At 38.1% G+C, this 22466-nt stretch overlaps 1 protein-coding gene across 6 annotated transcripts in view; it reads left to right on the top strand.

Annotated features, from left to right (window-relative positions):
• The window catches only part of LOC144965033 (solute carrier family 23 member 1-like), a 38099-nt gene extending 18557 nt beyond the window's left edge, over positions 1-19542 (top strand). For all 6 annotated transcript variants that reach the window (XM_078899907.1, XM_078899906.1, XM_078899904.1 and 3 more), the window contains 12 exons: positions 810-907; positions 2985-3055; positions 4345-4526; positions 5917-6013; positions 7875-8031; positions 8548-8697; positions 9465-9568; positions 10902-11031; positions 12185-12322; positions 12973-13068; positions 13609-13729; positions 17464-19542. In XM_078899907.1, coding sequence (XP_078756033.1) covers positions 810-907; positions 2985-3055; positions 4345-4526; positions 5917-6013; positions 7875-8031; positions 8548-8697; positions 9465-9568; positions 10902-11031; positions 12185-12322; positions 12973-13068; positions 13609-13729; positions 17464-17698 — 1579 coding nt within the window. In that variant the 3' untranslated portion in view covers positions 17699-19542. The remainder of the gene's footprint in view (positions 1-809; positions 908-2984; positions 3056-4344; positions 4527-5916; positions 6014-7874; positions 8032-8547; positions 8698-9464; positions 9569-10901; positions 11032-12184; positions 12323-12972; positions 13069-13608; positions 13730-17463) is intronic.
• The last annotated feature ends 2924 nt before the right edge of the window (positions 19543-22466 follow it).

Genomic DNA, 22466 nt, shown 5'->3' with positions numbered 1-22466 from the left:
AAGAATTGTATTATCTTCCAATATGCGTCATGACATGTCCCGTTCTAAATGTTGCGTGTTGCTATTCTTCTTTCCGAATCCGAACCCTTATTTTGGGCACAATTCATTACACTATATAAACGATTTACTTACTTAATCCTCTTCGGGCCTCGAAGCACATCAGACATCCCCATTTTTTTTTTTTTTTTTTTTTTGCGGTCAGCTGCTTTTGCGGTGGTTGTAGTCCAGGACAGGTCTGGTTCCTTTAATTCTTTCTCCATGATCCTTTGCCGGGTCTCTTTGGGTCTTCCCCGTTTTCTCTTCCCATCTGCTGTCCAGGGCTGTCTTGGGAAGTGACCCTTTACAGATTATTTATGACCCTATGATTCAAACGCCGTACTGGCCGACATCGCTTGTCTTCCTACTCTAGTCCAATGCAACTGGCAAAACGTTTGGAACATAATCCGATTTTAAATGTCACATCAATCAAGGTATAGTCTTTGGTGGTCTTAGAAGCTGGTGAAGGCGTCGAGTCACAAATAAATGTACCTCCGTCACCACTTGCATCACGGGATTTCATTTCCTTTCACTTGCATCATTGATTTCATTTCCTATCACTTACATCATGATATTTCATTTCCTATCACTTGCATCATGATATTTCATTTCCTATCACTTGCATCATGATATTTCATTTCCTATCACTTGCATCATGATATTTCATTTCCTATCACTTGCATCATGGGATTTCATTTCCTTTCACTTGCATCATGGGATTACATTTTCGTCATCACCTTTATCAAGGGATTTCCTTTCCTTTACCACTTCAGACTCCCCATTATCCAAGGTGCCAGTTATGCGTTCATTACGCCAGTGTTTGTACTGATGGTCAAGAACAAAGACAAATGCCCAGCATTCATAGAGACAGGTAAGATCATAATATATGTCTGAAAACGAAATTATATTATTATCGAGATGAATCGTTTTATATATATATATATATATATATATATATATATATATATATATATATATATATATATATATATATATATATATATATATATAAATGTGTGTGTGTGTGTGTGTGTATTTATATTAATGATAGATGCCCTGTAGTTATGACAGTGCTCAATAAATTAACCATTCAGAGCATTACATAATGAGTAAAATCAACTCACATTTCGTCCAATACAGCGTTTCGACACAAGAGGCGTCGGGTCTCTTCAGTTGTGCGATCGTCTTTGCTTGATGGTAGATCCGTGGTGATGGTGTTCATTTAAAGTATTTTGTGATGCGTGAAGACGCGTAAGGCGCACTGTGGTGTGAATGGGTGTGTCCGTGTTCCATGGGCCTAATGGCTCTGGAGGATTACATAATATTTTATGATACTGGTGGAGAATCCAGGGTGTTTTTAGGGAAATATAAGCTCTCGCGAACAGGCACTCATCTATATCAATTATTACACTACTCTTTTGTGGAAATGAACATAGATTGAGATGAATGTTTTTGAGCAATCAACTATCAAATGTATAGCTCTAGTTTGGAGAAATGATATTTTTCCCTTGGATACTTGCTCTGTGATAAGTCTTGTTATAAGCAGGACTGGTTATAAGTGTTGTCTTTAATATCTATATATTGTAATCATTTAAGTGTATTCCTCCTTTGGGTTCCTGTGCCCGTGTCTGGATGAAACTTTGAGGTGATCTCTAAGTACACTGATAGTAAGCTCTTGGAATCTACATCTGTTCCCTATTTGTACAATTCCCCTTTGTCTTACTTTTTCTCGTGTGGTTATAATTGTAAATCTATATTTTTTGGATTTCTTTAAACCATCCCATTTTCTTCATTTTTATGGTGATATTTACATGTGTGCAAGCTCCGTAAAACCATTAAAACATAAAAAATTGACATTTTCTTTCATTATAACTTTTTAAAAACCTTTTTGCCATGGTATTACCCCCCCCCCCCCCCACCCCCTCCAAACACACACTCTTCCCGACATATTATCGGTTTGATGGACTGGGTCATGAATGCATTTTATCAATAGGTTCTAACTTAAGTTATTTGATACAAGGGGATAATCTTTGGAAAGGTACATAACCTGTGTTGTCATACATTGGGGAAAAACCCAGATATTTAATGTTTTAAGGATTAGAAAAGGCGTTAGACAATAACCAATATGTACGATCCTGATGGACTTATTTAAATCATTTGATTGTTTGCCGCATGACATAGTATTTACTAAACTTTCGGTATATTATGGGGTCTCACAAAAATCTACAATATATTAGCTGACTCGACCCATTTGAAATGGACATTACCTCCATTGCCATACTTTGAAAAAGCAAGTATTTAAAGATTTGGCCAGAAAACTCGTCCTTCAAATATCGATGGATTAAAATGAACCTCATCTTGACAACCGCCCCCCCCCCCCCAAAACCCCCTTCTCCTTCTTCTTCTTCTTCTTCTTCTTCTTCTTCTTCTTCTTCTTCTTCTTCTTCTTCTTCTTCTTCTTCTTCTTCTTCTTCTTCTTCTTCTTTTCGTATGCCTTTATATCAGGAGTCCCGTTTCAGAGATTGGGGTACTCGTCTTTTTTTTAGTTCTTCTAGCGGGCCGAAAAGTTTTTTTTTTTTTTTTGTTTTTTTTTTTTTTTTTTTTTTTGTAAAGAGGTTGCAGAGGGCCATATTTTTTCTCTGTGGGTCGTGTATTTTCTGCATGGCTGCAGTATATGATCTGCATCTTCCTCCTCCTCACCACGTGACTGTGTCAGTTTCATGCAAACCTAGGACATGAGAAGTCCCGGGTTTTAGAGTGTTTGCCAAGATGAGGGTCATTTTATTCGTTTGACTTTTGAAGGACGAGTTTTATGACCACTATCTTCAGCGCGTGTTTTTTTTCAGAATTATGTAACGCCAGATCCTCGCATGATACGTCATTTTGAAATTCTGAAATCATATGAATATTAAAATTTTGATTGTCTTAATTTCTTTATATCCACACAGCAAATGGGACGCTTCCATTTGAGCCTGGTTCAGATCAGCACAGAGACATATGGCAATCCAACATGAGTGAGGTGTGTACTACACACTTGGTGTACTTACACGTGTTTCACTTCCTGTATTGTGTAGCACAGACTTAATATGTGACCCACCCCCTTTATGAAGTATTATAGCGGAATGTTCTCGATGAACTAAATCAAGCATGGACTCTAAATGACATATTATTTCTGTCACTAGATTGGGAAAAGAGGTGGGGGGAGGGTGGGGGGGGGAGGGGGAGGGGGGGAAGAGGTTAAAGAAATAACCTCCCTTTTTTTCATGGCGACACGAAGCTAATAAATGCTGTGGACTGTGAAAAGTAATGTACAAGAATGAATATAACAGCTTTGGTATGTATTAATGAGTTGCATTGTACATTAGTACGGCACCTATAAGGTGCTATGCTACATCAGCATAAAAGTGTCACGGTCACAGGGAATTCACATATTGGGACCAAGCACGTCTGTTCCTGGCTAGAGTCACAATTTCGTCAATGGGCATAGAATCCAGCCCATGTAGTAGAGTAATAATAATAATAATAATAATAATAATAATAATAATAATAATAATAATAATAATAATAATAATAATAAAAATAATAATAATAATAATAATAATAATAATAATAATATGGTCTTTATATAGCTCCTTACCACGTATATCAACAAGCTCAAGGCGCTTAACAGTAACGTGGCAACTTTCACTAAAACATACAACCACCCAAACATGCAATATTAAACAAAGCAATATAATTCTACAGTACATATGAAAAAGAAATGTCATAAGATGTTTTATTTAAAAATGAAATCTACATTATTACTGTCTCTTAATGAAATACAAAACATGGAATATTTTGGGTTCACAATCCTTCTTCAGCCAAAAGCAAAAAAAGAAAGAAAAAAAGAAGAAGAAACAGTAAAAACGCTCATACATCTGTTTGAATACGAACAGTCGTGTAAAAGATTATAACACACGTCATATTAAAGCTAATTCTTTTTTTAATTGAGCTTTTATATAGCGCAATATCCACTTAACTTGCTCAAAGCGCTTTACAAAGGGTCCCTGGCCAACAGCAACATTTAACCTGTGGGACGGTAGAAGACGCCTGTTAGGCGATATTACACTTTTTTTCGGACAGAGACAACGCTGTTAACGGTCAGGTACTCATTTTACACCTGAGCACGGTGAGAGAATGTGAGTAAAGAGCCTTCTCCAAAGGACTCAACTATGCACCGAACGGGGTTCGAACCCAGGACATTCCGATCCGAAAGCGAGTGTCATTCCTCAAGGCCACATAGCCTCATGTTATATTTGTTTTTCTCAGATAAGCGGAGGTCTCATGATCGCTGCTCTGATCCAAATTGTTGTTGGATTTAGTGGACTGATTGGATTACTGGTCAGATTCATCGGACCTTTGACCATTGCACCCACGATCAGTCTGATCGGGCTGTCGCTCTTTGAAGCTGCAGCCAATAAAGGTGCCAGTCATTGGTGGATTACGTTTGGGTGAGTCCTCTTTACCGTTGTCTCTGTGTGTGCGGGAATGTGTGTGTGTATGTGTGTGTGTGTATGTGTGTATGTGTGTGAGTGTGTTTGTGTGTGTATGTGTGTGTTTTGTTTGTTTTGTGTGTGTTTGTGTGTGTGTTGTGTGTGTGTCCGTGTGTGTGTTGGTGTGTGTGTATGTGTGTGTATGTGTGTGTGAGTGTGTGTGGGTGTTTTTGTGTGTCCAATCCTATATAAAGCCTCTTATTTAAGTAACACTCGGGTGTAAAATGACTACCTTGCCGATAACAGCTTTGTCCCTTCAAAAAAATAAAAAGAAGTAAAATGTAAAAGGCCCTCACATCATGGGATTCATGTAAGCTTCAATTTAATAAACGAAAACAGATAATGTGGACCATTCGGGTTTCCCCTATATCAACAAAACAGTATGAATGAAATGCTACAGACTAATGAGATTATGTGATCACATTCTCTCATTCGTCTAGACCTTTCGGGTTTCCCCTTTATCAACAAAACAGGATGAATGAAACACTGCAGACTAATGAGATAATGTCTTGATCACTTTACTAATTCGTCTTTAGTGTTTCCTTCATCCTGTTTTGTTGATAAAGGGCAAAACCGAAACGTCCACATTATCTGTTTTCGTTTACTAAATTGAAGCTTACATTCAATTTCACATTGTTATTCCTGTTTTGTTGATAAAGGGCAAAACCGAAACGTCCACATTATCTGTTTTCGTTTACTAAATCGAAGCTTACATTCAATTTCACATTGTTATTCACTGCGACAGTTTCAGAGCATTTCCATTCTAACAGTGAGATGATAACAATTTGGGTTGTCAGCATATGTGCGCGCGGCTATGTGGTCTTGTGGTATGACACTCGCCTTTGGATCGGAAGGTCCTGGGTTCGATCGAGCCTCGCTCGGCGCATAGTTGAGTCCTTGCTATAGGCTCTTAACTCACATTCTCTCGCAGTACTCAGATGTCAAATAAGAATATGGCCGTTAACAGCGTTGTCTCTGTCGGGGGAAAAAATATTGTCTAATAGGCGCCATTCATGTCTCATTCTACATATTACGCACTGCTATTGGTCAGGGACCCTTTTAAACGCTTTGAGTATGTTTAAAAACTTGAGCTTTTTATATAGCGCAATATCCGCTAAACGTGCTCAAAGCGTTTTACGAGTAGATATTGCGCTATATTAAAAGAAATCTTAATGCTAAAGGCCTACAAATACGCTTAAGTCGGCTTTGCAATCTCAATTTTAAAGGAGTTTTTTGTTGTTGCTTGTCTGTCTTACTTTTGTTGGTTTTATTTCTTTGGATGGGGTCGGGGGTGAGATATGGGGTTCTTTTTGTTTTACTTTTAAAATATCTTATTTTTCTTCCACAGGACGGTGCTATTGATCACGTTGTTCTCCCAATACCTACGTGACATTGAGATTCCATTCTTTGGAGGAACCACCCTGAAGATATTCTCCCTGTTCCCTGTAAGGAAGTCGTAGTTATATTATGTGACGCATTGTCTTTTTCTTGTATTCTGGTGCCGAAAAATGAATTTAATATTAAAATGACAGAAATGTGGAATTTTAGTTTTCATTCGTTTAAGATAATACATGAGAAATGTCTCCAACAACATATAATAGGTGGCTCATCGCCCGAAACGGTATCATGTCGGGGTAGAGGTCAAAGAGGGATTTTAGAGCGAAAATAACCATAAATGTGAAAAAAAAAATTTCTGTCATTTTAAGAATTTAGACTCATTTTTCGTAACAAAAGATATAATCATAACCAATTTCTCATATTTATATTTGTCCGGTTATGTGGTATGACAATCGCCTTCGGATCGGAAGGTACTGGATTCGAATCCCGCTCCCAGCGGCGCCAAGTTGAGTCCTACATTGTAACAGGCTCTTTACTCACATTCTCTCACTGTTCTCAAACGAGTACCCTGCTCTTAACAGCCTTGTCTGCCAGAGCAAATGTTTACTATCGCGTCATGTCTCGTCCTTTATGGTTAAATGTTGCTGTTGGTGTAAATGGCTTTGAGCACGTTAAGTGAATATTGCGCTATATAAAATCTCAATTTTATTAAATCATTTTTAAAATGAAGATATATTAGACTTATCTTCATCAAATTATACAAAATTCACCAACGTGACAATAAATTCACTTTTCAGCACCTAATTCACCCCAACATAATAACGTTCTGCGGCGATGGGTTACAATTCAACAAATACTTGAATCATAGGATGAGATGGAAGCAAATAAATCCCGATCGATCCTTGGTCCTTGATCCTAGCTCTATCAACTGAGCCATCGCGACCTCCTGATCCCTATAAGGAAGTGCTATTTATAAATCGTATCTCGTCTAGCTAGAACAATTAGAATAAACTCCTTCCTAATATAAAAAATAGGTTATTTTATAAATTTGATATCATCATCATCATCATCATCATCATCATCATCATCATCATCATCATCATCATCATCACCATCATGTGTGATGTCCCTGGTCCAGGGGTTGACGATAGATGGACCTCCAACAGTTACGGCCTTGGGCGCGTCTTGTGTATTGGTGGAGATCCATTCCGTGCCCCGTCCCTGATCCCGAGGTTTGACGAGAGATGGACGGACCTCTAGCAGTCAAGGTCTTGGGCGCGTCTTGTGTATCGGTGGAGATCCATTCCGTGCTCCGTCCCTGATCCAGGGGTTTACTAGAGATGAACCTCCAGCAGTTAAGGTCTTGAGAGAGTCTTGTGTATTGGTGGATATCCATTCCGTGCTCCGTCACTGATCCAGGGTTTGACGCAGATGGACCTCCAGCAGTCAAGGTCTTGGGCGCATCTTGTGTATTGGTGGAGATGCATCCCCGACCAACCCTTGATGTTCTTTTTATGATGCTTTTTTTCATTATTATTCGTTATTTATTCGGTCATATTGTTTACATTTTGGTCCTGTATACTTTAAAACTATTTCACAGCTTTTTATTTCATCTGGGTAGGGGGGGGGGGGGGAGAGGAAGCGAAGTGGCCGGGCAGTTAAGGCATTGCGCTTTGACCTGGAAGGCCCTGGGGTGGAGCCCCGATTCAGGAACTTTCGTTATTTTTCCTTGGGCAGGATTATTAACCCCTAATTTGCTCACTTTGAACAACAAGAGTGATTCATGTTGACATCAGACATTTGTTTGATGAAGTACCTATCTTCTTCAGGAGAAGGTATGACAATGGTATGTAACAATGCCCTACGGAATGGCGTAATTAATTATTTAAAATTTTTTCTTTTTGAAAAATTATGCAAAACATTTATACATTGCATTGCACGAGGCAATAATTTACTCTCTTTCTCCAGGTATTGATGGGTATTATACTGGCCTGGCTCATCTGCTTGATTCTGACAGAGACTGGAGTTTTCCCAGATAAAGAGGGCGACTGGGGATACCTTGCCAGAACGGATATCCGGTCTGACGCCATTGAAAATGCCGCCTGGTTTCGATTTCCATACCCAGGTGAATATGAAAATAAATGTGACACACCACTTTAATACGGTGTTATGTAGGCGTGGCCATGTGGCCTTGTGGTTTGACACACGCTTTCGGATCGGAAAGTCTTGGGTTCGAGCGTCGTTGGCGCATAGTTGAGTCCTTAGAAAAGGCTCTTTACTCACATCCTCTCACCGTTTTCAGGTGTGAAATGAGTACCTTGCTGTTAATAGCGTTGTTTCTGTCGATAAAAATTGTAATATCGCCTAACAGGCGTCATGTCTCCTATATGTTTCGTGTTGCTGTTAGTCAGGGACCCTTTGTAAAGCGCTTTCAGCACGTTTAGTGGAGATTGCGCTATATCATAAAAGCTCAAATTTTTTTGTGTGTGTTTTAAAATTCATAAAAAACTCTAAAGAAATTACCATAATATCTCTCCCTCTTTTTGGATACTATTATAAGAAGCAGAAAAACAGGCACAAGAAGGAAAAATTCATGAAGAAGAAAGCTTGACTAAACATTATAATCTTTCCTATTCTCCAGGTCAATGGGGAACCCCCAAGGTCACCGTTGGAGGCGTTTTTGGATTATTTGCTGGCACTATCGCTTCCATGATTGAATCTGTTGGAGACTACTACGCATGCGCAAGACTTGCAGGAGTCTCTTCCCCTCCAGGAAGTGCCATTGGCAGAGGTTGGTGTCAAAGTTGAAAGGTTGTTTAGTCCGTTCCATAAAACCGAAGGCATGTTAGGTTATCGGGGAGACTAAGCAAACAATATAATATAAATGAATTTGTAGAAATTTACTCTCTACAAGCCTTGCCAAAGGTCACAACTTCGGGACCAGAAGGGTGATATTACATGCCTCATGGTCAAGAGGATAAGACCATTATCCATTAGACCATTGACGCAGGTGTTTATCCCGGTTTCTGTAGCTAGAAATGGACGATAGCAATTTCTTACTTCTCTTTGTATAGGTCTCTAATATACTTTCCACAAGATCTAACGGAGTCAGCTACCTAATCACTGCTGGATGAATAGGGGGGGGGGTTGGAAGAATAAATAAATGATTCACACGAGATCGATCGAGAATAACCAATGACTGATGTTCAGGTGTAGGGAATGAGGTCATTAATTGCCTGAGAATCAAGGCGATAGTACAGAGAATAACCAATGACTCTATTTTCAGGGAAAAGGAATATTACATGCCTAAGAACAGAAACTAGTCCCTTCAGAGCCATTAGAACCATAGAGCCGGATTTTTTTCCGGTTTTTATCGCATGAAACGGAAAATAGCATATACTTGCTACCTTTTTTATAAGACGTTTGTCAATCGCAATTATGTACTTCTCGCCAGATTTAACTGACCCAGCTCCCCAATCACTTTTGTGATGGACAAATATTTCGACTTGTATTGCTATAGCGCGAAAATATCAAATTTCTCTGTTTCCTGGTATTCAGGTATAGGTATGGAAGGGATCACGTGTCTCTTGGCCGGTGCTTGGGGATGTGGAGGCGGAAATACTTCTTACAGTGAGAACATCGGAGCCATTGGAATCACTAAGGTAGGATTTACCACACTCTTACAAAACATTGTATAGACGGAACGAAGATGACGTCACTCGGCTCTTTGTTTATTGTCTTCAGACAGCCATTTTAATGATTAGTTCTCACTAAATTCTGTCAATCAGACTTAAAACATTTACGGTTATACACAGTTTTGTGTCTTTGTACGTTACATCCGGCTTGCAGATGGTGTGAGTATTTAACCTAAACGCAAAGCATCAATGCATTTGGCTTTCATAACGTTTAAGTCCAATATCGATCCATTAAAAACACTTGAGCTTTTATTTAGCGCAATATCCACATAAATGTGGAGCCATTAGGCCCATGGAGCCGGAGTTTACCCCGGTGTATCTAGCGTTAAACGGAGAGTAACATTGCTTGCTACCAATTTGATAGGATGCTAGTCAACCGCAAAGTACTCCGTCAGGCGTAACAGAGCTATCCAATTATTGCTACGTGGTCAGAGGGAGTGAGAACAATCCGGGCTTCATCTTTGAGCTTTTATACAACGTAATACCCTAATAAATGTAGTCCTTCGAAGCCATTAGGCTCTTGGAGCCGGAGTATATCCCAGATTTTTTATAGTATGAATTGAAAATTAGACATTTATTGCTACTCCTTTGATAAAACGCTAGCCTATTGCAAAGTACTTTCAATCAGATGAAAGAGACCCAGCTTTCCAATCACTGTTGGGATGGCAAGGGGGGAGGGGGTGTCTAAAAAAAAAGCTCGACTCTACCCGCAATGTCCACATAATGTGCTCAAAGTACCTCTTATTATTATTATTTTATTATTATTATTATTATTATATTTATTTTTATTATTATTTTTATTATTATTATATATTATTATTATTATTATTATTATTATTATTATTATTATTATTATTTATTATTATTATTATTATTATTATTATTATTATTATTATTATTATTATTATTATTATTATTATTATTATTATTATTTATCATTATTATTATTATTATTATATATTATTATTATTATTATTATTATTATTATTATATTATTATTATTATTATTATTATTGTTATCATTATTATTATTACTATTATTATTATTATATTATTATTATTATTATTATTATTATTATTATTATTATTATTATTATTATTATTATTATTATTATTATTATTATTGTTGTTGTTGTTGTTGTTGTTGTTATTATTATTATCATTATAATCATCATCATCATTATCATCATCATCATCATCATCATCATCATCATCATCATCATTAGGATTTGTATTATTATTGTAAAGCATGGTATATTTTTTATTGGTCTATATACAAGTTTGAAATTTTTACTCCCAGGTGGGCAGTCGAAGAGTAGTCCAAGTCGCTGGCGTCATCATGATTGTCCTGGGATGTGTGGGCAAATTCGGGGCTCTTTTCGTCATGTTGCCTGACCCAGTTGTGGGTGGACTTTTCCTCGTCATGTTTGGTGAGTTTGTGCTTGACATGTGATGTCAAAAAAACTGGTTCCAATCTCAATAGAAATGTAAAACTACTCTTCTAGAGGACAGGATATATATCTTTTGTAATTGTTCTCCTGTTTTCAGAGTGATGGTATCTTATATTCTAGTCTAAAAAATAAATGCTGGTCGTCAATAATTAGCATCTAACCTTAACCTATTCCTTACCAGCCATTTTCAGAATGTTCCCCAAAAGTTCACACCCACCCAACACAAAAATAGTTTTTTTCTTACTCAAACAGAAAAGCAACAAATACATTCTAAGCATAATATTGATCAGCAAAATGAATTCTACTACACAGTGTCACGTTTTTATAGCTATAAATAAACATTTTTCTTTAAATTTTGTGATTTGCAAAAGAAATCTGAATGATAAAAGTGCTGATTAGTCGTATGTAACGAATGTGACGATTTTCCTATGGCTAGTTAGGAGAAGGGTAAGAATCTGCCTGTAGCCTACATCCTGCAACGGAAATAGTTATGCCATCGTATGATTTCATAGATAACCTATACTCACCGAAGGACTGGTTACATACACACACCAATGAGTTTGGAACCGGAAGAGTAGAAGGTGTAACCCACAACTTATCTGCCATGTTTGATTATTGTCATTACTAAAATAACAATAGTTTCTCTATTTATCCGTTGAATAATGAAAAATAAACCAGAATCTAGGGAACTATCACCATTAGAGAGCAGATATACTTTCTCAAAGGTTAATTTTTTTTTGACAAAGTCGATATTTTGTCGACAAGTTTTCGACTCTTTAAAAAGTGCAACCATCTGGTCTTGAAGGATGACGCTCGCTTTTGGATCGGAAGGTCCTGGATTCGAGCCTCGCTCGGCGCATAGTTGAGTCTTTGGAAAAGGCTCTTTACTCACATTCTTTCACCGTAATCAGGTGTAAAATGAGTACCTGGCCGTTAACAGCGTTGTCCCTGTCCGAAAAAAAAATACAATATGGCCTAACAGGCGTCATGTCTCGTACTACATGTTAAGCGTTACTGTTGAGCGCTGTGCGCACGTTTAGTGGATATTTATTGCTCTATATAAAAGCTCAATTTTTAATGTATTTTTATAACAACTTCAGGGTTTGTTTGTTTTCTTATTCCACCCGTCCAGGCATGGTGACAGCCGTGGGTATCTCAAACCTCCAGTACGTGGACCTCAACTCTACACGAAATCTCTTTGTCTTTGGTTTTGCCACCTTCTTTGGTCTCAGCGTTCCTACATGGGTTGCCGCCAATCCTTTTAGTCTTGGTAAGTAGATAATAGATGGAAGGACTGGTTACATACACGGTTAAGGCATTGTACTGTGACCCGGAGCGTCCCATGTTCGATCCCGACTTTAGGCACTTATCTTATGTTTTGTTTTTCCTTGAGCAAGATTATTAACCCCCAACTTGCTCACTTTGAATAGCATGGGTGATTCCTGTTGAAATCAGACAGCTTTTTTGATGGATTACCTATTGATGCTTTGCGTTTATCCACAAAGCTCACAACATTCGCCAGCCGGATATAACGTACCAACACACGATAACTATGTGTAATCTCAAACGTTTATAGTCAAAGTGATAGAATTTAGTGAAAACTACTCATAAAAATGGCTGGTTAAAAACAATAACAAAGAGGTGTGTGACGCCAATATCGTTCTATCTATATTCCTTCATGGAATGCCTAGGCGGCGGTACCTAATGATAAGTGGTGATAGACGTAACTTTTTCTACAAGAATGGGCCCAGGAGATGACACAGAAAACAACATGGTTAACTGTGGTATGTACTACAAAGATAAAAGTGGTCGACTTGATTGCAAAGGGACACACCTCAAAATAGATAACTTATCGTAGATTATTAACGATTGTCTATCTTTAATATGTTATGAAACCATAAAAATGTATTGAATCCCCAGGGGATGACACAGCAAATGATGTGTTAAATGTATTGTGTGGTACAAACATGCTCGTGGGTGGAGTGGTGGCCTTTATCTTGGATAACACTATACCAGGTAAGCGCTGACTTTTAGATTGTTATATATATGTTATAGGATGGTGGTGGTGGTAGTGATGATGATGATGATGATGATGATGGTGATGATGATGGTGATGATGGTGATATTGATGATGATGATATTGATGATGATGATGATGATGATGATGATGATGACGATAATGATGATGATGATGATAATATATCGTTTAAGAACGTCAAGGAATATATATATATATATATATATATATATATATATATATATATATATATATTATATATATATATATATATATATATATATATATATATATATATAGCATTAATTATCAGAATCATTTTGAAAGCATTTATTGGTTAAATATTTGTTTGGATAAATACATAAATAAATAAATAAATGAATAGATAAATAAATAAATGAATAAACGACTGAATGAATGAATGGATGAACGAATAAATAAATAAATAAATAGATAATTGAATGCATAAATGAATAAATTAATTATTTAATTATTAGATTAATGAATTAATTAAACTGATCATATGTTTTTTCTCCCAGGTACCTTGGAAGAGAGAGGAATGCTTTTATGGAGGAAGAGATCTGATGACAGTGACGTAGACTGGTCCACGTATGAAATTCCAGTCATTCAAAAATATCTAAACAGATCTAAAATTGTCAAGTGAGTTTTCCGTCTTTGACTTAGTGAAAGAGACAAAAATATGAAAATAATATTGATATTTTATAAAGTGTGATATCCATTGGATTTGCTCAAAGTGCTTTACTAGGCGTCTTAAGCCAACGGCAACTGGTAGCACAAAAATGACTTCAGGAAGGTGCAGCTTATATATAGCGCAATATCCGATAACGTGACCAAAGCGCTTTACAGGAAGCCCCTAGCCAACAGCTACACTTAACAGTAACACGTGGGACAAGATATGACGCCTATTAGGAGATATTACATTTTTTTTCCCGACAGAGACAACTTTGTCAACGTCCACATTTTACACACCGAGTACGGTGAGAGAATGTGAGTAAAGGGCCTTTTCCAACTATGCGGTGCTCAGACCAAGACTCAAACCCATGATCTTCCGATATGAAGGTGAGTGTCATACCACTAGACCACAAAGCCGCATATAGAAACAGTGGGCCATATTTGTTATCTTGATCGTGCCTCGGAAAAAGACGCTGGTTGATGGTGGTTGAATATCGTCTTTTTGTCTAAATCTATTATAGCTACGAATTAAATTTGTGCGACTATGTGGTCTTGTGGTATGACACTCGCTTTCGGATCAGAAGGTCCTCGGTTCGAAGCATAGTCGAATGCTCGAAAAAGGCTGTTTACTCACTTCTTCTCAACGTACTCGGGTGTAATATGAGTGCCTAGGCGTTAGCAGCGCTGTCCCGTTCGAATCGAAAAAAAATCCAACTTTTATATCGCCTAACAGACGTCATGTCTTGTCTTAAAGGCTCCATACACGCCCGGATATGATCCTGGTCCAGACCCCGATCAGGCAAACCGGGATGAAAACGCAATGTGTGTGGCCAAATACCTGGCCGATAAACCTAGGTACGGTCGATCGCCCGCAAAGCCCGCTTTGCTTAATATTTTTCGAGGCGATCGGGGGCGTGGCAGTATAAAAAATTGGACAATTTTTTCGGATTTTCGCTGTTTTGACATCAGATTCGTGATCAGCGTCGAATTTACAATAGGTTTGATACCAAGAACTATGTTTTTACTCCAAAAATTGATGAAATTAGAAATAAATTTTAATTAATATTGAGGCTATGTGGCCGACAGAAAAGTGCCCCTCCCTGTTTTGTGATGGATCAAGTGGTATGACTCTCGCTTTCGGATCGGAAGGTTCAGGTTTCGAGACCCGCTCTGAGTGGCGCAGGGTTGAGTCCTTGAAAAAGGCTCTTTACTCACATTCTCTCACCGTACTCAGGTGTAAAATGAGAACATGGCCGTTCGTTGTCTTTGTTGGGAAAAAATGTCACATCGCCTGACAGGCGTCATGTCTCGTCTTTCAAGTCTAATATTGCTGTTGCCTTGGGACCCCTTGTAAAGCGCTTTGAGCACGTGGATATTGCGCCAAATAAATGCTGTGTTATTATTTTTTTTTAATAATATTTTTATAAATGTTGCGCCAGGAAGAGGTAGATGGCAAAAGTTTCGTTCTTGTTCATCGTAAAACTTATAAAGGATTTCATACAAAATAAAAAATAGTTTTCATAATTTTCAATGTAATGATATAATAATATGCCAGTTCTTTTATTTTTTTTTCCCTCCTCACCCGTTGACGCGACATGACGGTCGACCTTGACACAGACATTTGGGATTGGCAGATGCCAAAAAGCCTTGACTACGTGATGACAGGGGTGGGCATTGTAACCTTGAATTATAATCTACAAACAACGCCCCCCCCCCCCCCCCCCCCCCCCCCCCCCCAAAAAAAAAAAGAAAAGAGCTGTGTGCGTGTGTGGTGGTGGTGGTGGTGGTGGTTGGGGGGGGGGGTGCGAATGCGAGTAGTCCCGAGGAGTACCCGTTTAACCTGCCACGGGAACACTGTCGATTTGTTTTATAAATAATAATAATAATAATAATAATAATAATAATAATAATAATAATAATAATAATAATAATAATAATAATAATAATAATAATAATAATAATGACGATAAATAAAAAATCTTTATTGTCCACAAAATGGAAAAATTTCCGTGGTCTACGTTGCTTTTAAACTTAAATCGGATTGCAAATGTATTGATGTTATGCGTATTGGAAAAATACTCACGACATCTCCATCGGGGTATAACATATTAACACACAAAACTGCAAACGCGAACGTTCATTGTCTGATTGATATAACTTAGTGATAAGTTAATTATAAAATGCTGTCTAAAAGCAATAACAACGGGTTGACTAACGTCAAATTCATTCCTTCTATTGATGCTCTGTGTTAAATTAAAATACTCACAAAGTCCGCCAGCCAGAAATATCACTCCAACCCAAAGATCTCCATGGAACCTTGAACGTTATAGTCTGATATATTTTAATGAGAACTAATCATAAAAATGGGTGTCAAAAAACAATAACAATGAGATGAGTGACGTCAATTTGGTTCCTTCTATAAATATCCAAGAACTTTACTCACTCCATCCGCTCTCTCCTCCTTCAATACATATGAATCTATTCTCTCATCACTTTTTTGTGCGGCTATGCATGTGATCTTGTGAAATGACACTCGCCTTTGGATCGGACGGTACTGGATTCGAGTCCCGCTCTGAGTGGCGCATAATTGAGTCCTTGGAAAAGGCTCTTTACTCGCATTCTCTCACCTTGTTCACTGTTAAAATGAGTACCTCGCTGTTTACAGCGTCGTCTCTGTCGGGAAACATTGCAATATCGCTTAACAGTCATGTCTCGTCTAACATGTTTTTATGTTGGCCAAAGACCCTTATAAAGTGATTTGAGCACCTTTATTGAATATAGCGGTATATATAGCGCAAGTAAATTTTTCTCTCTTTCTCTTTCTCTCTCTCCCTCTCTCTCTCTCTCTCTCTCTCTCTCTCTCTCTCTCTCTCTCTCTCTCTCTCTCTCTCTCTCTCTCTCTCGACATGTTAGATTATTATAGCTATTGCTACATATGATGCGAATATCTTGGACGGTTATTGATGCTATGAGTTTAGGTAAAATGCTCGCAACATCCACCAGTCGGAAATAACGTACCGTCATACAAAACTACGAGTAACCTTGAACGTTAAAAGTCTGATTGATATAATTTAGTGAGAACTAATTACCAAAATGACTGCCTTAATACAATAACAAAGAGTGGAATGATGTCAATTTCGTTCCTTCAACAGTCTAATTGATATAATTTAGTGAGAAGTAATCACTATTGTGGCAAGACGAAAGATAGAATAACAGACAGTAACTGGGATCGGTTCTGTCGGCCACATAGCCTCACTATTAATTAAAATTTATTTCTAATTTCACCAATTTTTGGAGTAAACACACAGTTCTTAGTATCAAACCTATTGTAAATTTGACGCTGATCACGAATCCGACGTGAAAACAGCGAAAATCCGAAAAAAATTGTCCACTTTTTTATACTGCCACGCCCCCGATCGCCGATCGCCTAAAAAAAATATCTCCCCGTATGTGGGCAAAAATCATCTGCGATAAACGCAGGGATGGGGTCAAAGCGATAGGTCATCCGTCCCGCTACCAGCGGATGTCGGCGTCTATGGGGGGGCTTTAAATGTTTAGTGCTGCTGTTGGCTAGGGACCCCTTGTAAAACGATTTGATTACGTTTAGTGGATATTGCTGTATATTATGAAAGCTCATGCTTTTTTGTTTATATTTTTTAATTCTTTTCTTTTAATGCCTGTCCTTATTTCGTTCCCCTCAGGTTTATTCCATTCTGCCCCGGTTTCTTCGGCGACACCCGGCACGACAGCTCCAGTAACGAGAACTATCTCCCATCCGACCAACCGACCACTGGTAATGAGGACAAAACAGAGGGGAACGACTCATATCTTGATCACGTGACTTCATCAGAAAATGGTGTCAATCCATCAAAGCCCAGTGGAGTAGAGAATAAAGGATACACAGACGATAAGAATAAGACTGTTACAGAATTTTAATACAGTGTATTATCTGATGTAAAATATACAAGAATAAATATAATAGCTTCAAGAAAAGAACGAAATACCAAACACAGAACGTTTCGACCTCAAAACCCTTCTTCAGCCGTCAAACAAATAGAAAAAAAAACATACATTACAACAAAAAAAAGCCGGTCGACGACTGAGAAATTTTCGTGTTTGGGATATTGACAAAAAAAATTCATTTTTGAAGCTGTTCTATTCCATTTTGTTTTAAATTATTTTTTACAATCCACAGCTTCTGGCAGCTCAAAATCACTTCGATAGAGAATATATGGCACGCCGATTCACAGCTGCGTTATGTCCGTGAAGACTAGTCGATAAAAAGGGATTTTAGGTGTAGACGAAAAGCGCCCGAGTATATCTTATTATATATTATATTCGGCAAATTTTATTTTATTTTTAATACTCCAAAACCACTGGACCAATCGTCACCAAATATCGCATGGTGTTTACAATTGACATGAAAATGGTTTGCGTGTGTTATGAGATTGATTAGTCATCGTGATGATTTTACTGAATAGTCAAATTTGTTTCGTCAAATCCCAATGGGAGCGGACGTTATCATTTTTATTACATGTGTTGTGTGTCAACCTTCCGGTTAGCGAGTATGACAATGAGGTGGGAGTACTTGCATTTAATCGATACCTGTTATATATAGTTTGTATATATCGAGAGTTATAATATATGAATTCGATACATTCCATTTCAACGTTACTTGTACATTTCAAACATTCAAAATAATATATGATTATGCGTTTTGTATTTGTATGTCTGTCTGTGTGTGTACGTGTGTGTGCTTGCGGACATATTATGTGAGAGTGACTGTGTGTGCGTGTGTGTGTGTGTGTTTGTGTGTTTACGGACCTATTATTTGAGAGTGACTGTGTGTGAACGTGTGGTTATGTTTATGCGTTCGCGAAAGTGTGTACATGTTTTTTTTTTTGTTTGTTTGTTTGTGTGTGTGTGTGTGTGTTTGTGGGTAAGAGGAAGATAAGGGAGGAGGGGGGGGGGGGGGGTGACATGAATTCCAAATCAGGAGGATGAGCGAGGTCATAATGTGTGAGCGAGAACATTCTTTCTTCGCCTGAGTATTTTTTGTTTGATGGACATTTTTCATTATCATCTGTTGTCTCCCTTTTACTGGTGGTGTAAATACTTAATTTAAAATCTGCTTTACTCAGAAATACGCGTCCTGGGTAGGGTTCCTGACCACCCCCGGCCCGCAGTGGACAGGGAAGTACTTACTGTGTCTTCTATCCCCATGCCAATATCTGTTTTCCAAGTTTCTTTCTGTCTTTGTCTTGGAATGAGATCGCTTGGTTTTTTCCTGGCCCTGGTCGGATACCCTGGCTGGGAGGGAAACAGTCAAATGTATGGTTAGTTTTGGGAGATGATATTTTTTTTCTTGTAAATTATCTCTCTGTTATGTATTGTATTATGATTTGTAAACATTTGAGTGTATTTCCTCTTAGTGGGGATCTGTGTTTGTGTCTGGATGAGACGTTTAGGTGATCTCAAACTAAGTACTTTGATAGTGTTCCCTTGGGATCTACATCTGTTTCCTATTTGAACACAATCCCCTTTGTCTTACCTTTTCTTGTGTGCTTTAATTGTAATTCCAGAACTTTTAACTATCCCATTTCATTCCTTTTTACTGGTGCTGATATGACCTAAATGTGTTGCAAGCGCTGTAAAACCATTCTTCATTATTGTATGTATTGTTATTTCATTTGTATTGTCTTAGATTTTCTTTATTTATGATAATATAAATAAGTTTCACTTATTTCACAGTTGAAATACAATAAATATCATTTATACGGTAATGACTTCCATTGATTTATCTTCAAATACTCCCTCGAGACGGAACCATTTCTACAGCATTGCTAGAGCCCGTTTTTTCACCTATTGTTTATGCCAGAATCTTACCAGAACGAATCAGAACAATGAAACATGTCTGGGTGGGGTTCCTGACCTCCCATAGTGGGCCGGGAGGCACTTACTGTGTCTTCTACCCCCTTTATCTTCTTTCCAATATGCTTTCTGCCTTTGTCTTGGGATGAAATTACTTCATCAATCAATCATGCGGCCGACCGTCACAAAACGGTATTGATCCCTAAAAGTGAATTTACAGATGATGAGAAAAAAAACCCAAAAGATAGAACAAAGATGACGTCACTAGAGTCTTTGTTATTGTTTGTTGCCATCCGCGTTTATGAGTAATTCTCACTAAACTGTATTAACCAGACTATAAACGGTCAAGATTACACATAGTTTTGTGTATTGTCCGTTATACCTCCGAGAGTTGTGAGTTTCTCAGCCAACCGCATACTATCTATACATAGTATGCGCTTGGCTAAGAAGCTCACAACATGCCATCTGGAAGTATAATTGACCAACACACAAAACTATGTGTAACCTTGAACATTTATAGTCTGGATAATACAGTTTAGTGAGAATTACTCACAAACACGAACGACCAGATGGTCGTGGGGGGGGGGGGGGGGAACTTCCGGGATGCAGTTTTCACAGCACAGTGCCACACATCTCAGTCATTACTTTTTCTGTCAGCTCATACAACATCCCTTTTCCACATGTTCCACTGTCTTCCTCCTCTTCTTTGACTTTCTTCCATCGTACCTTGCACGACTGTCTTGCACAAGCTGTCATGTCTGAGCAGATGTCCAAAGCATGCAAGTTTTCCTTCTTTTAACCATTAGCTTTTCCGCATCTTGTGCGGCTATGTGGTCTTGTGGTATGACACTCGCTTTCGGATATGAAGGTCCAGGTTTCGAACCTCGCTCGACGCAAAGTTGAGTCCCTTGAAAAAAGTTTTTTTTACTCAACGTACTTTGGTATAAAATGATTACCTGGCCGTTAACAGCGTTGTGTAATATCGCCTGACAGGCGTCATATATTGCTCTACATGTTACGTGTTGCTGTTGGCCAGGGAGCCCGCTTTGAGTACGTTTAGTTGATATTGCGCTATATAAAAGCTCACATGCTTTTTTGAAGACTATAATACCTTATATATAGATAGTTCGAAGATGACGTCACTCAGGCCTTTGTTATTGTTTTTGCCATCCGCGTTTGTGAGTTGTTCTCACTAAACTGTCTTAACCAGACTATAAAACTTCATGGTTACACAGAGTTTGTGTGTTGGTCCGTTATACTTCCGGATGGCAATGTTGTGAACTCCTTGGCCAAGCGCATTCTATCTATAACTGAAGGCTGGTTTTTCAAAACCCGTTAAGTCGATTATTCTACTTTCTGAGATGTTCCATCCATGAAATGAATTGAAATGTGTGGTCTCGTGGTATGACACTCTGTTTCGGATCGGAAGGTTCTGGGTTCGAGCCTCTCTCGGCGCATAGTTGAGTCCTTGGAAAAGGCTCTTTACTCACATTCTCTCCGTACTCAGGTGTAAAACGAGTACCTGGCCGTTAACAGTGTTGTCTTTGTCCGAAAATATGTAATATCGCCTGACAGGCGTCATGTCCCGTCCTACATGTTAAATGTTGCTGTTGACCAGGGACTCCTTGTTAAGCGCTTTCTTTGAGCACATTTTAGTGGATATTGCGCTATATAAAAGCTCAATTATAAATTATAAATGTAAATTATGTTATATGCATCAATTGACACAAGAATTTCCTTAGACTTGTGAGAATTTGGAGTTTAAATATTATGACACAAGTGTAGACCGAATGAGATATTATGAGAGAAATAATCCTCAATATCTCAAATGGGGAAAAACGGACTTAGGGAGTTTTGGAAAACCACTCTTCAATTGCACCACCCCAGGGTCGTACTCCACGATAACAAAAGTTATAAACCCAAGGTGTGATATAGATAGAATGCGCTTGGCCAAGGAGTTCACAACATTGCCATCCGGAAGTATAACGGACAAACACACAAACTCTGTTAACCATGAACTTTTATAGTCTGGTTAATACAGTTTAGTGAGAACAACTCACAAACGCGGATGGCAAAAACAATAACAAAGGCCTGAGTGACGTCATCTGCATACTATCTATATATGGAGCTGTGAATGGAATTTCCCAGACCTAAACATCACACCGCTCCGGGACGGCATGTTATCTGTGCTAGATAGTATTCGCTTGGCTAAGAAGCTCACGACATTGCCATCCGGAAGATTAACGGATCAACACACAAAACTCTGTGTAACCATGAATTTTTATAGTCTGGATAATATAATTAAGTGAGAATTACTCATAAACGCGGATGGCAAAACAACAATAACAAAGACCCGAGTGACGTTAACTTCATTCTGTCTGTACACGATGAGAAATAATCGTGAGTTGAGCATTGGTAAGGCTTATTGGTTTGTTCGTTTTTGTTTGTTTGTTTTTGTTTTGTTTTTGTTTTTTTGGTGGTAGATATGTTGAGAAAACATTATTTTGTCACAAAGAAATCCAAAAGTAATTATAATTGAAAATATGGCCATTGCCGTAAATAAACTGGTATGTGAAATATACCGCGGCGTCTCTCTAATCCGATAATCACAAATTAAAATTTCTTTATCCGAACATGTTGTCTGGGGACAGATTCTTTTAAAAAATGTACGTACGTATGTATTTATGTATATATATAGAATGCGCTTGGCCAAGGAGTTCACAACATTGCCATCCGGAAGTATAACGGACCAACACACAAACTCTGTGTAACCATGAACTTTTATAGTCTGGTTAATACAGTTTAGTGAGAACAACTCACAAACGCGGATGGC

Source organism: Berghia stephanieae, chromosome 2 (assembly GCF_034508935.2).
Source record: "Berghia stephanieae isolate SIO BIC M18660-M18661 chromosome 2, UCSD_Bste_1.3, whole genome shotgun sequence".
Classification (NCBI taxonomy): domain Eukaryota; kingdom Metazoa; phylum Mollusca; class Gastropoda; order Nudibranchia; family Aeolidiidae; genus Berghia; species Berghia stephanieae.
This window is presented reverse-complemented; position numbering and strand designations above follow the sequence as displayed.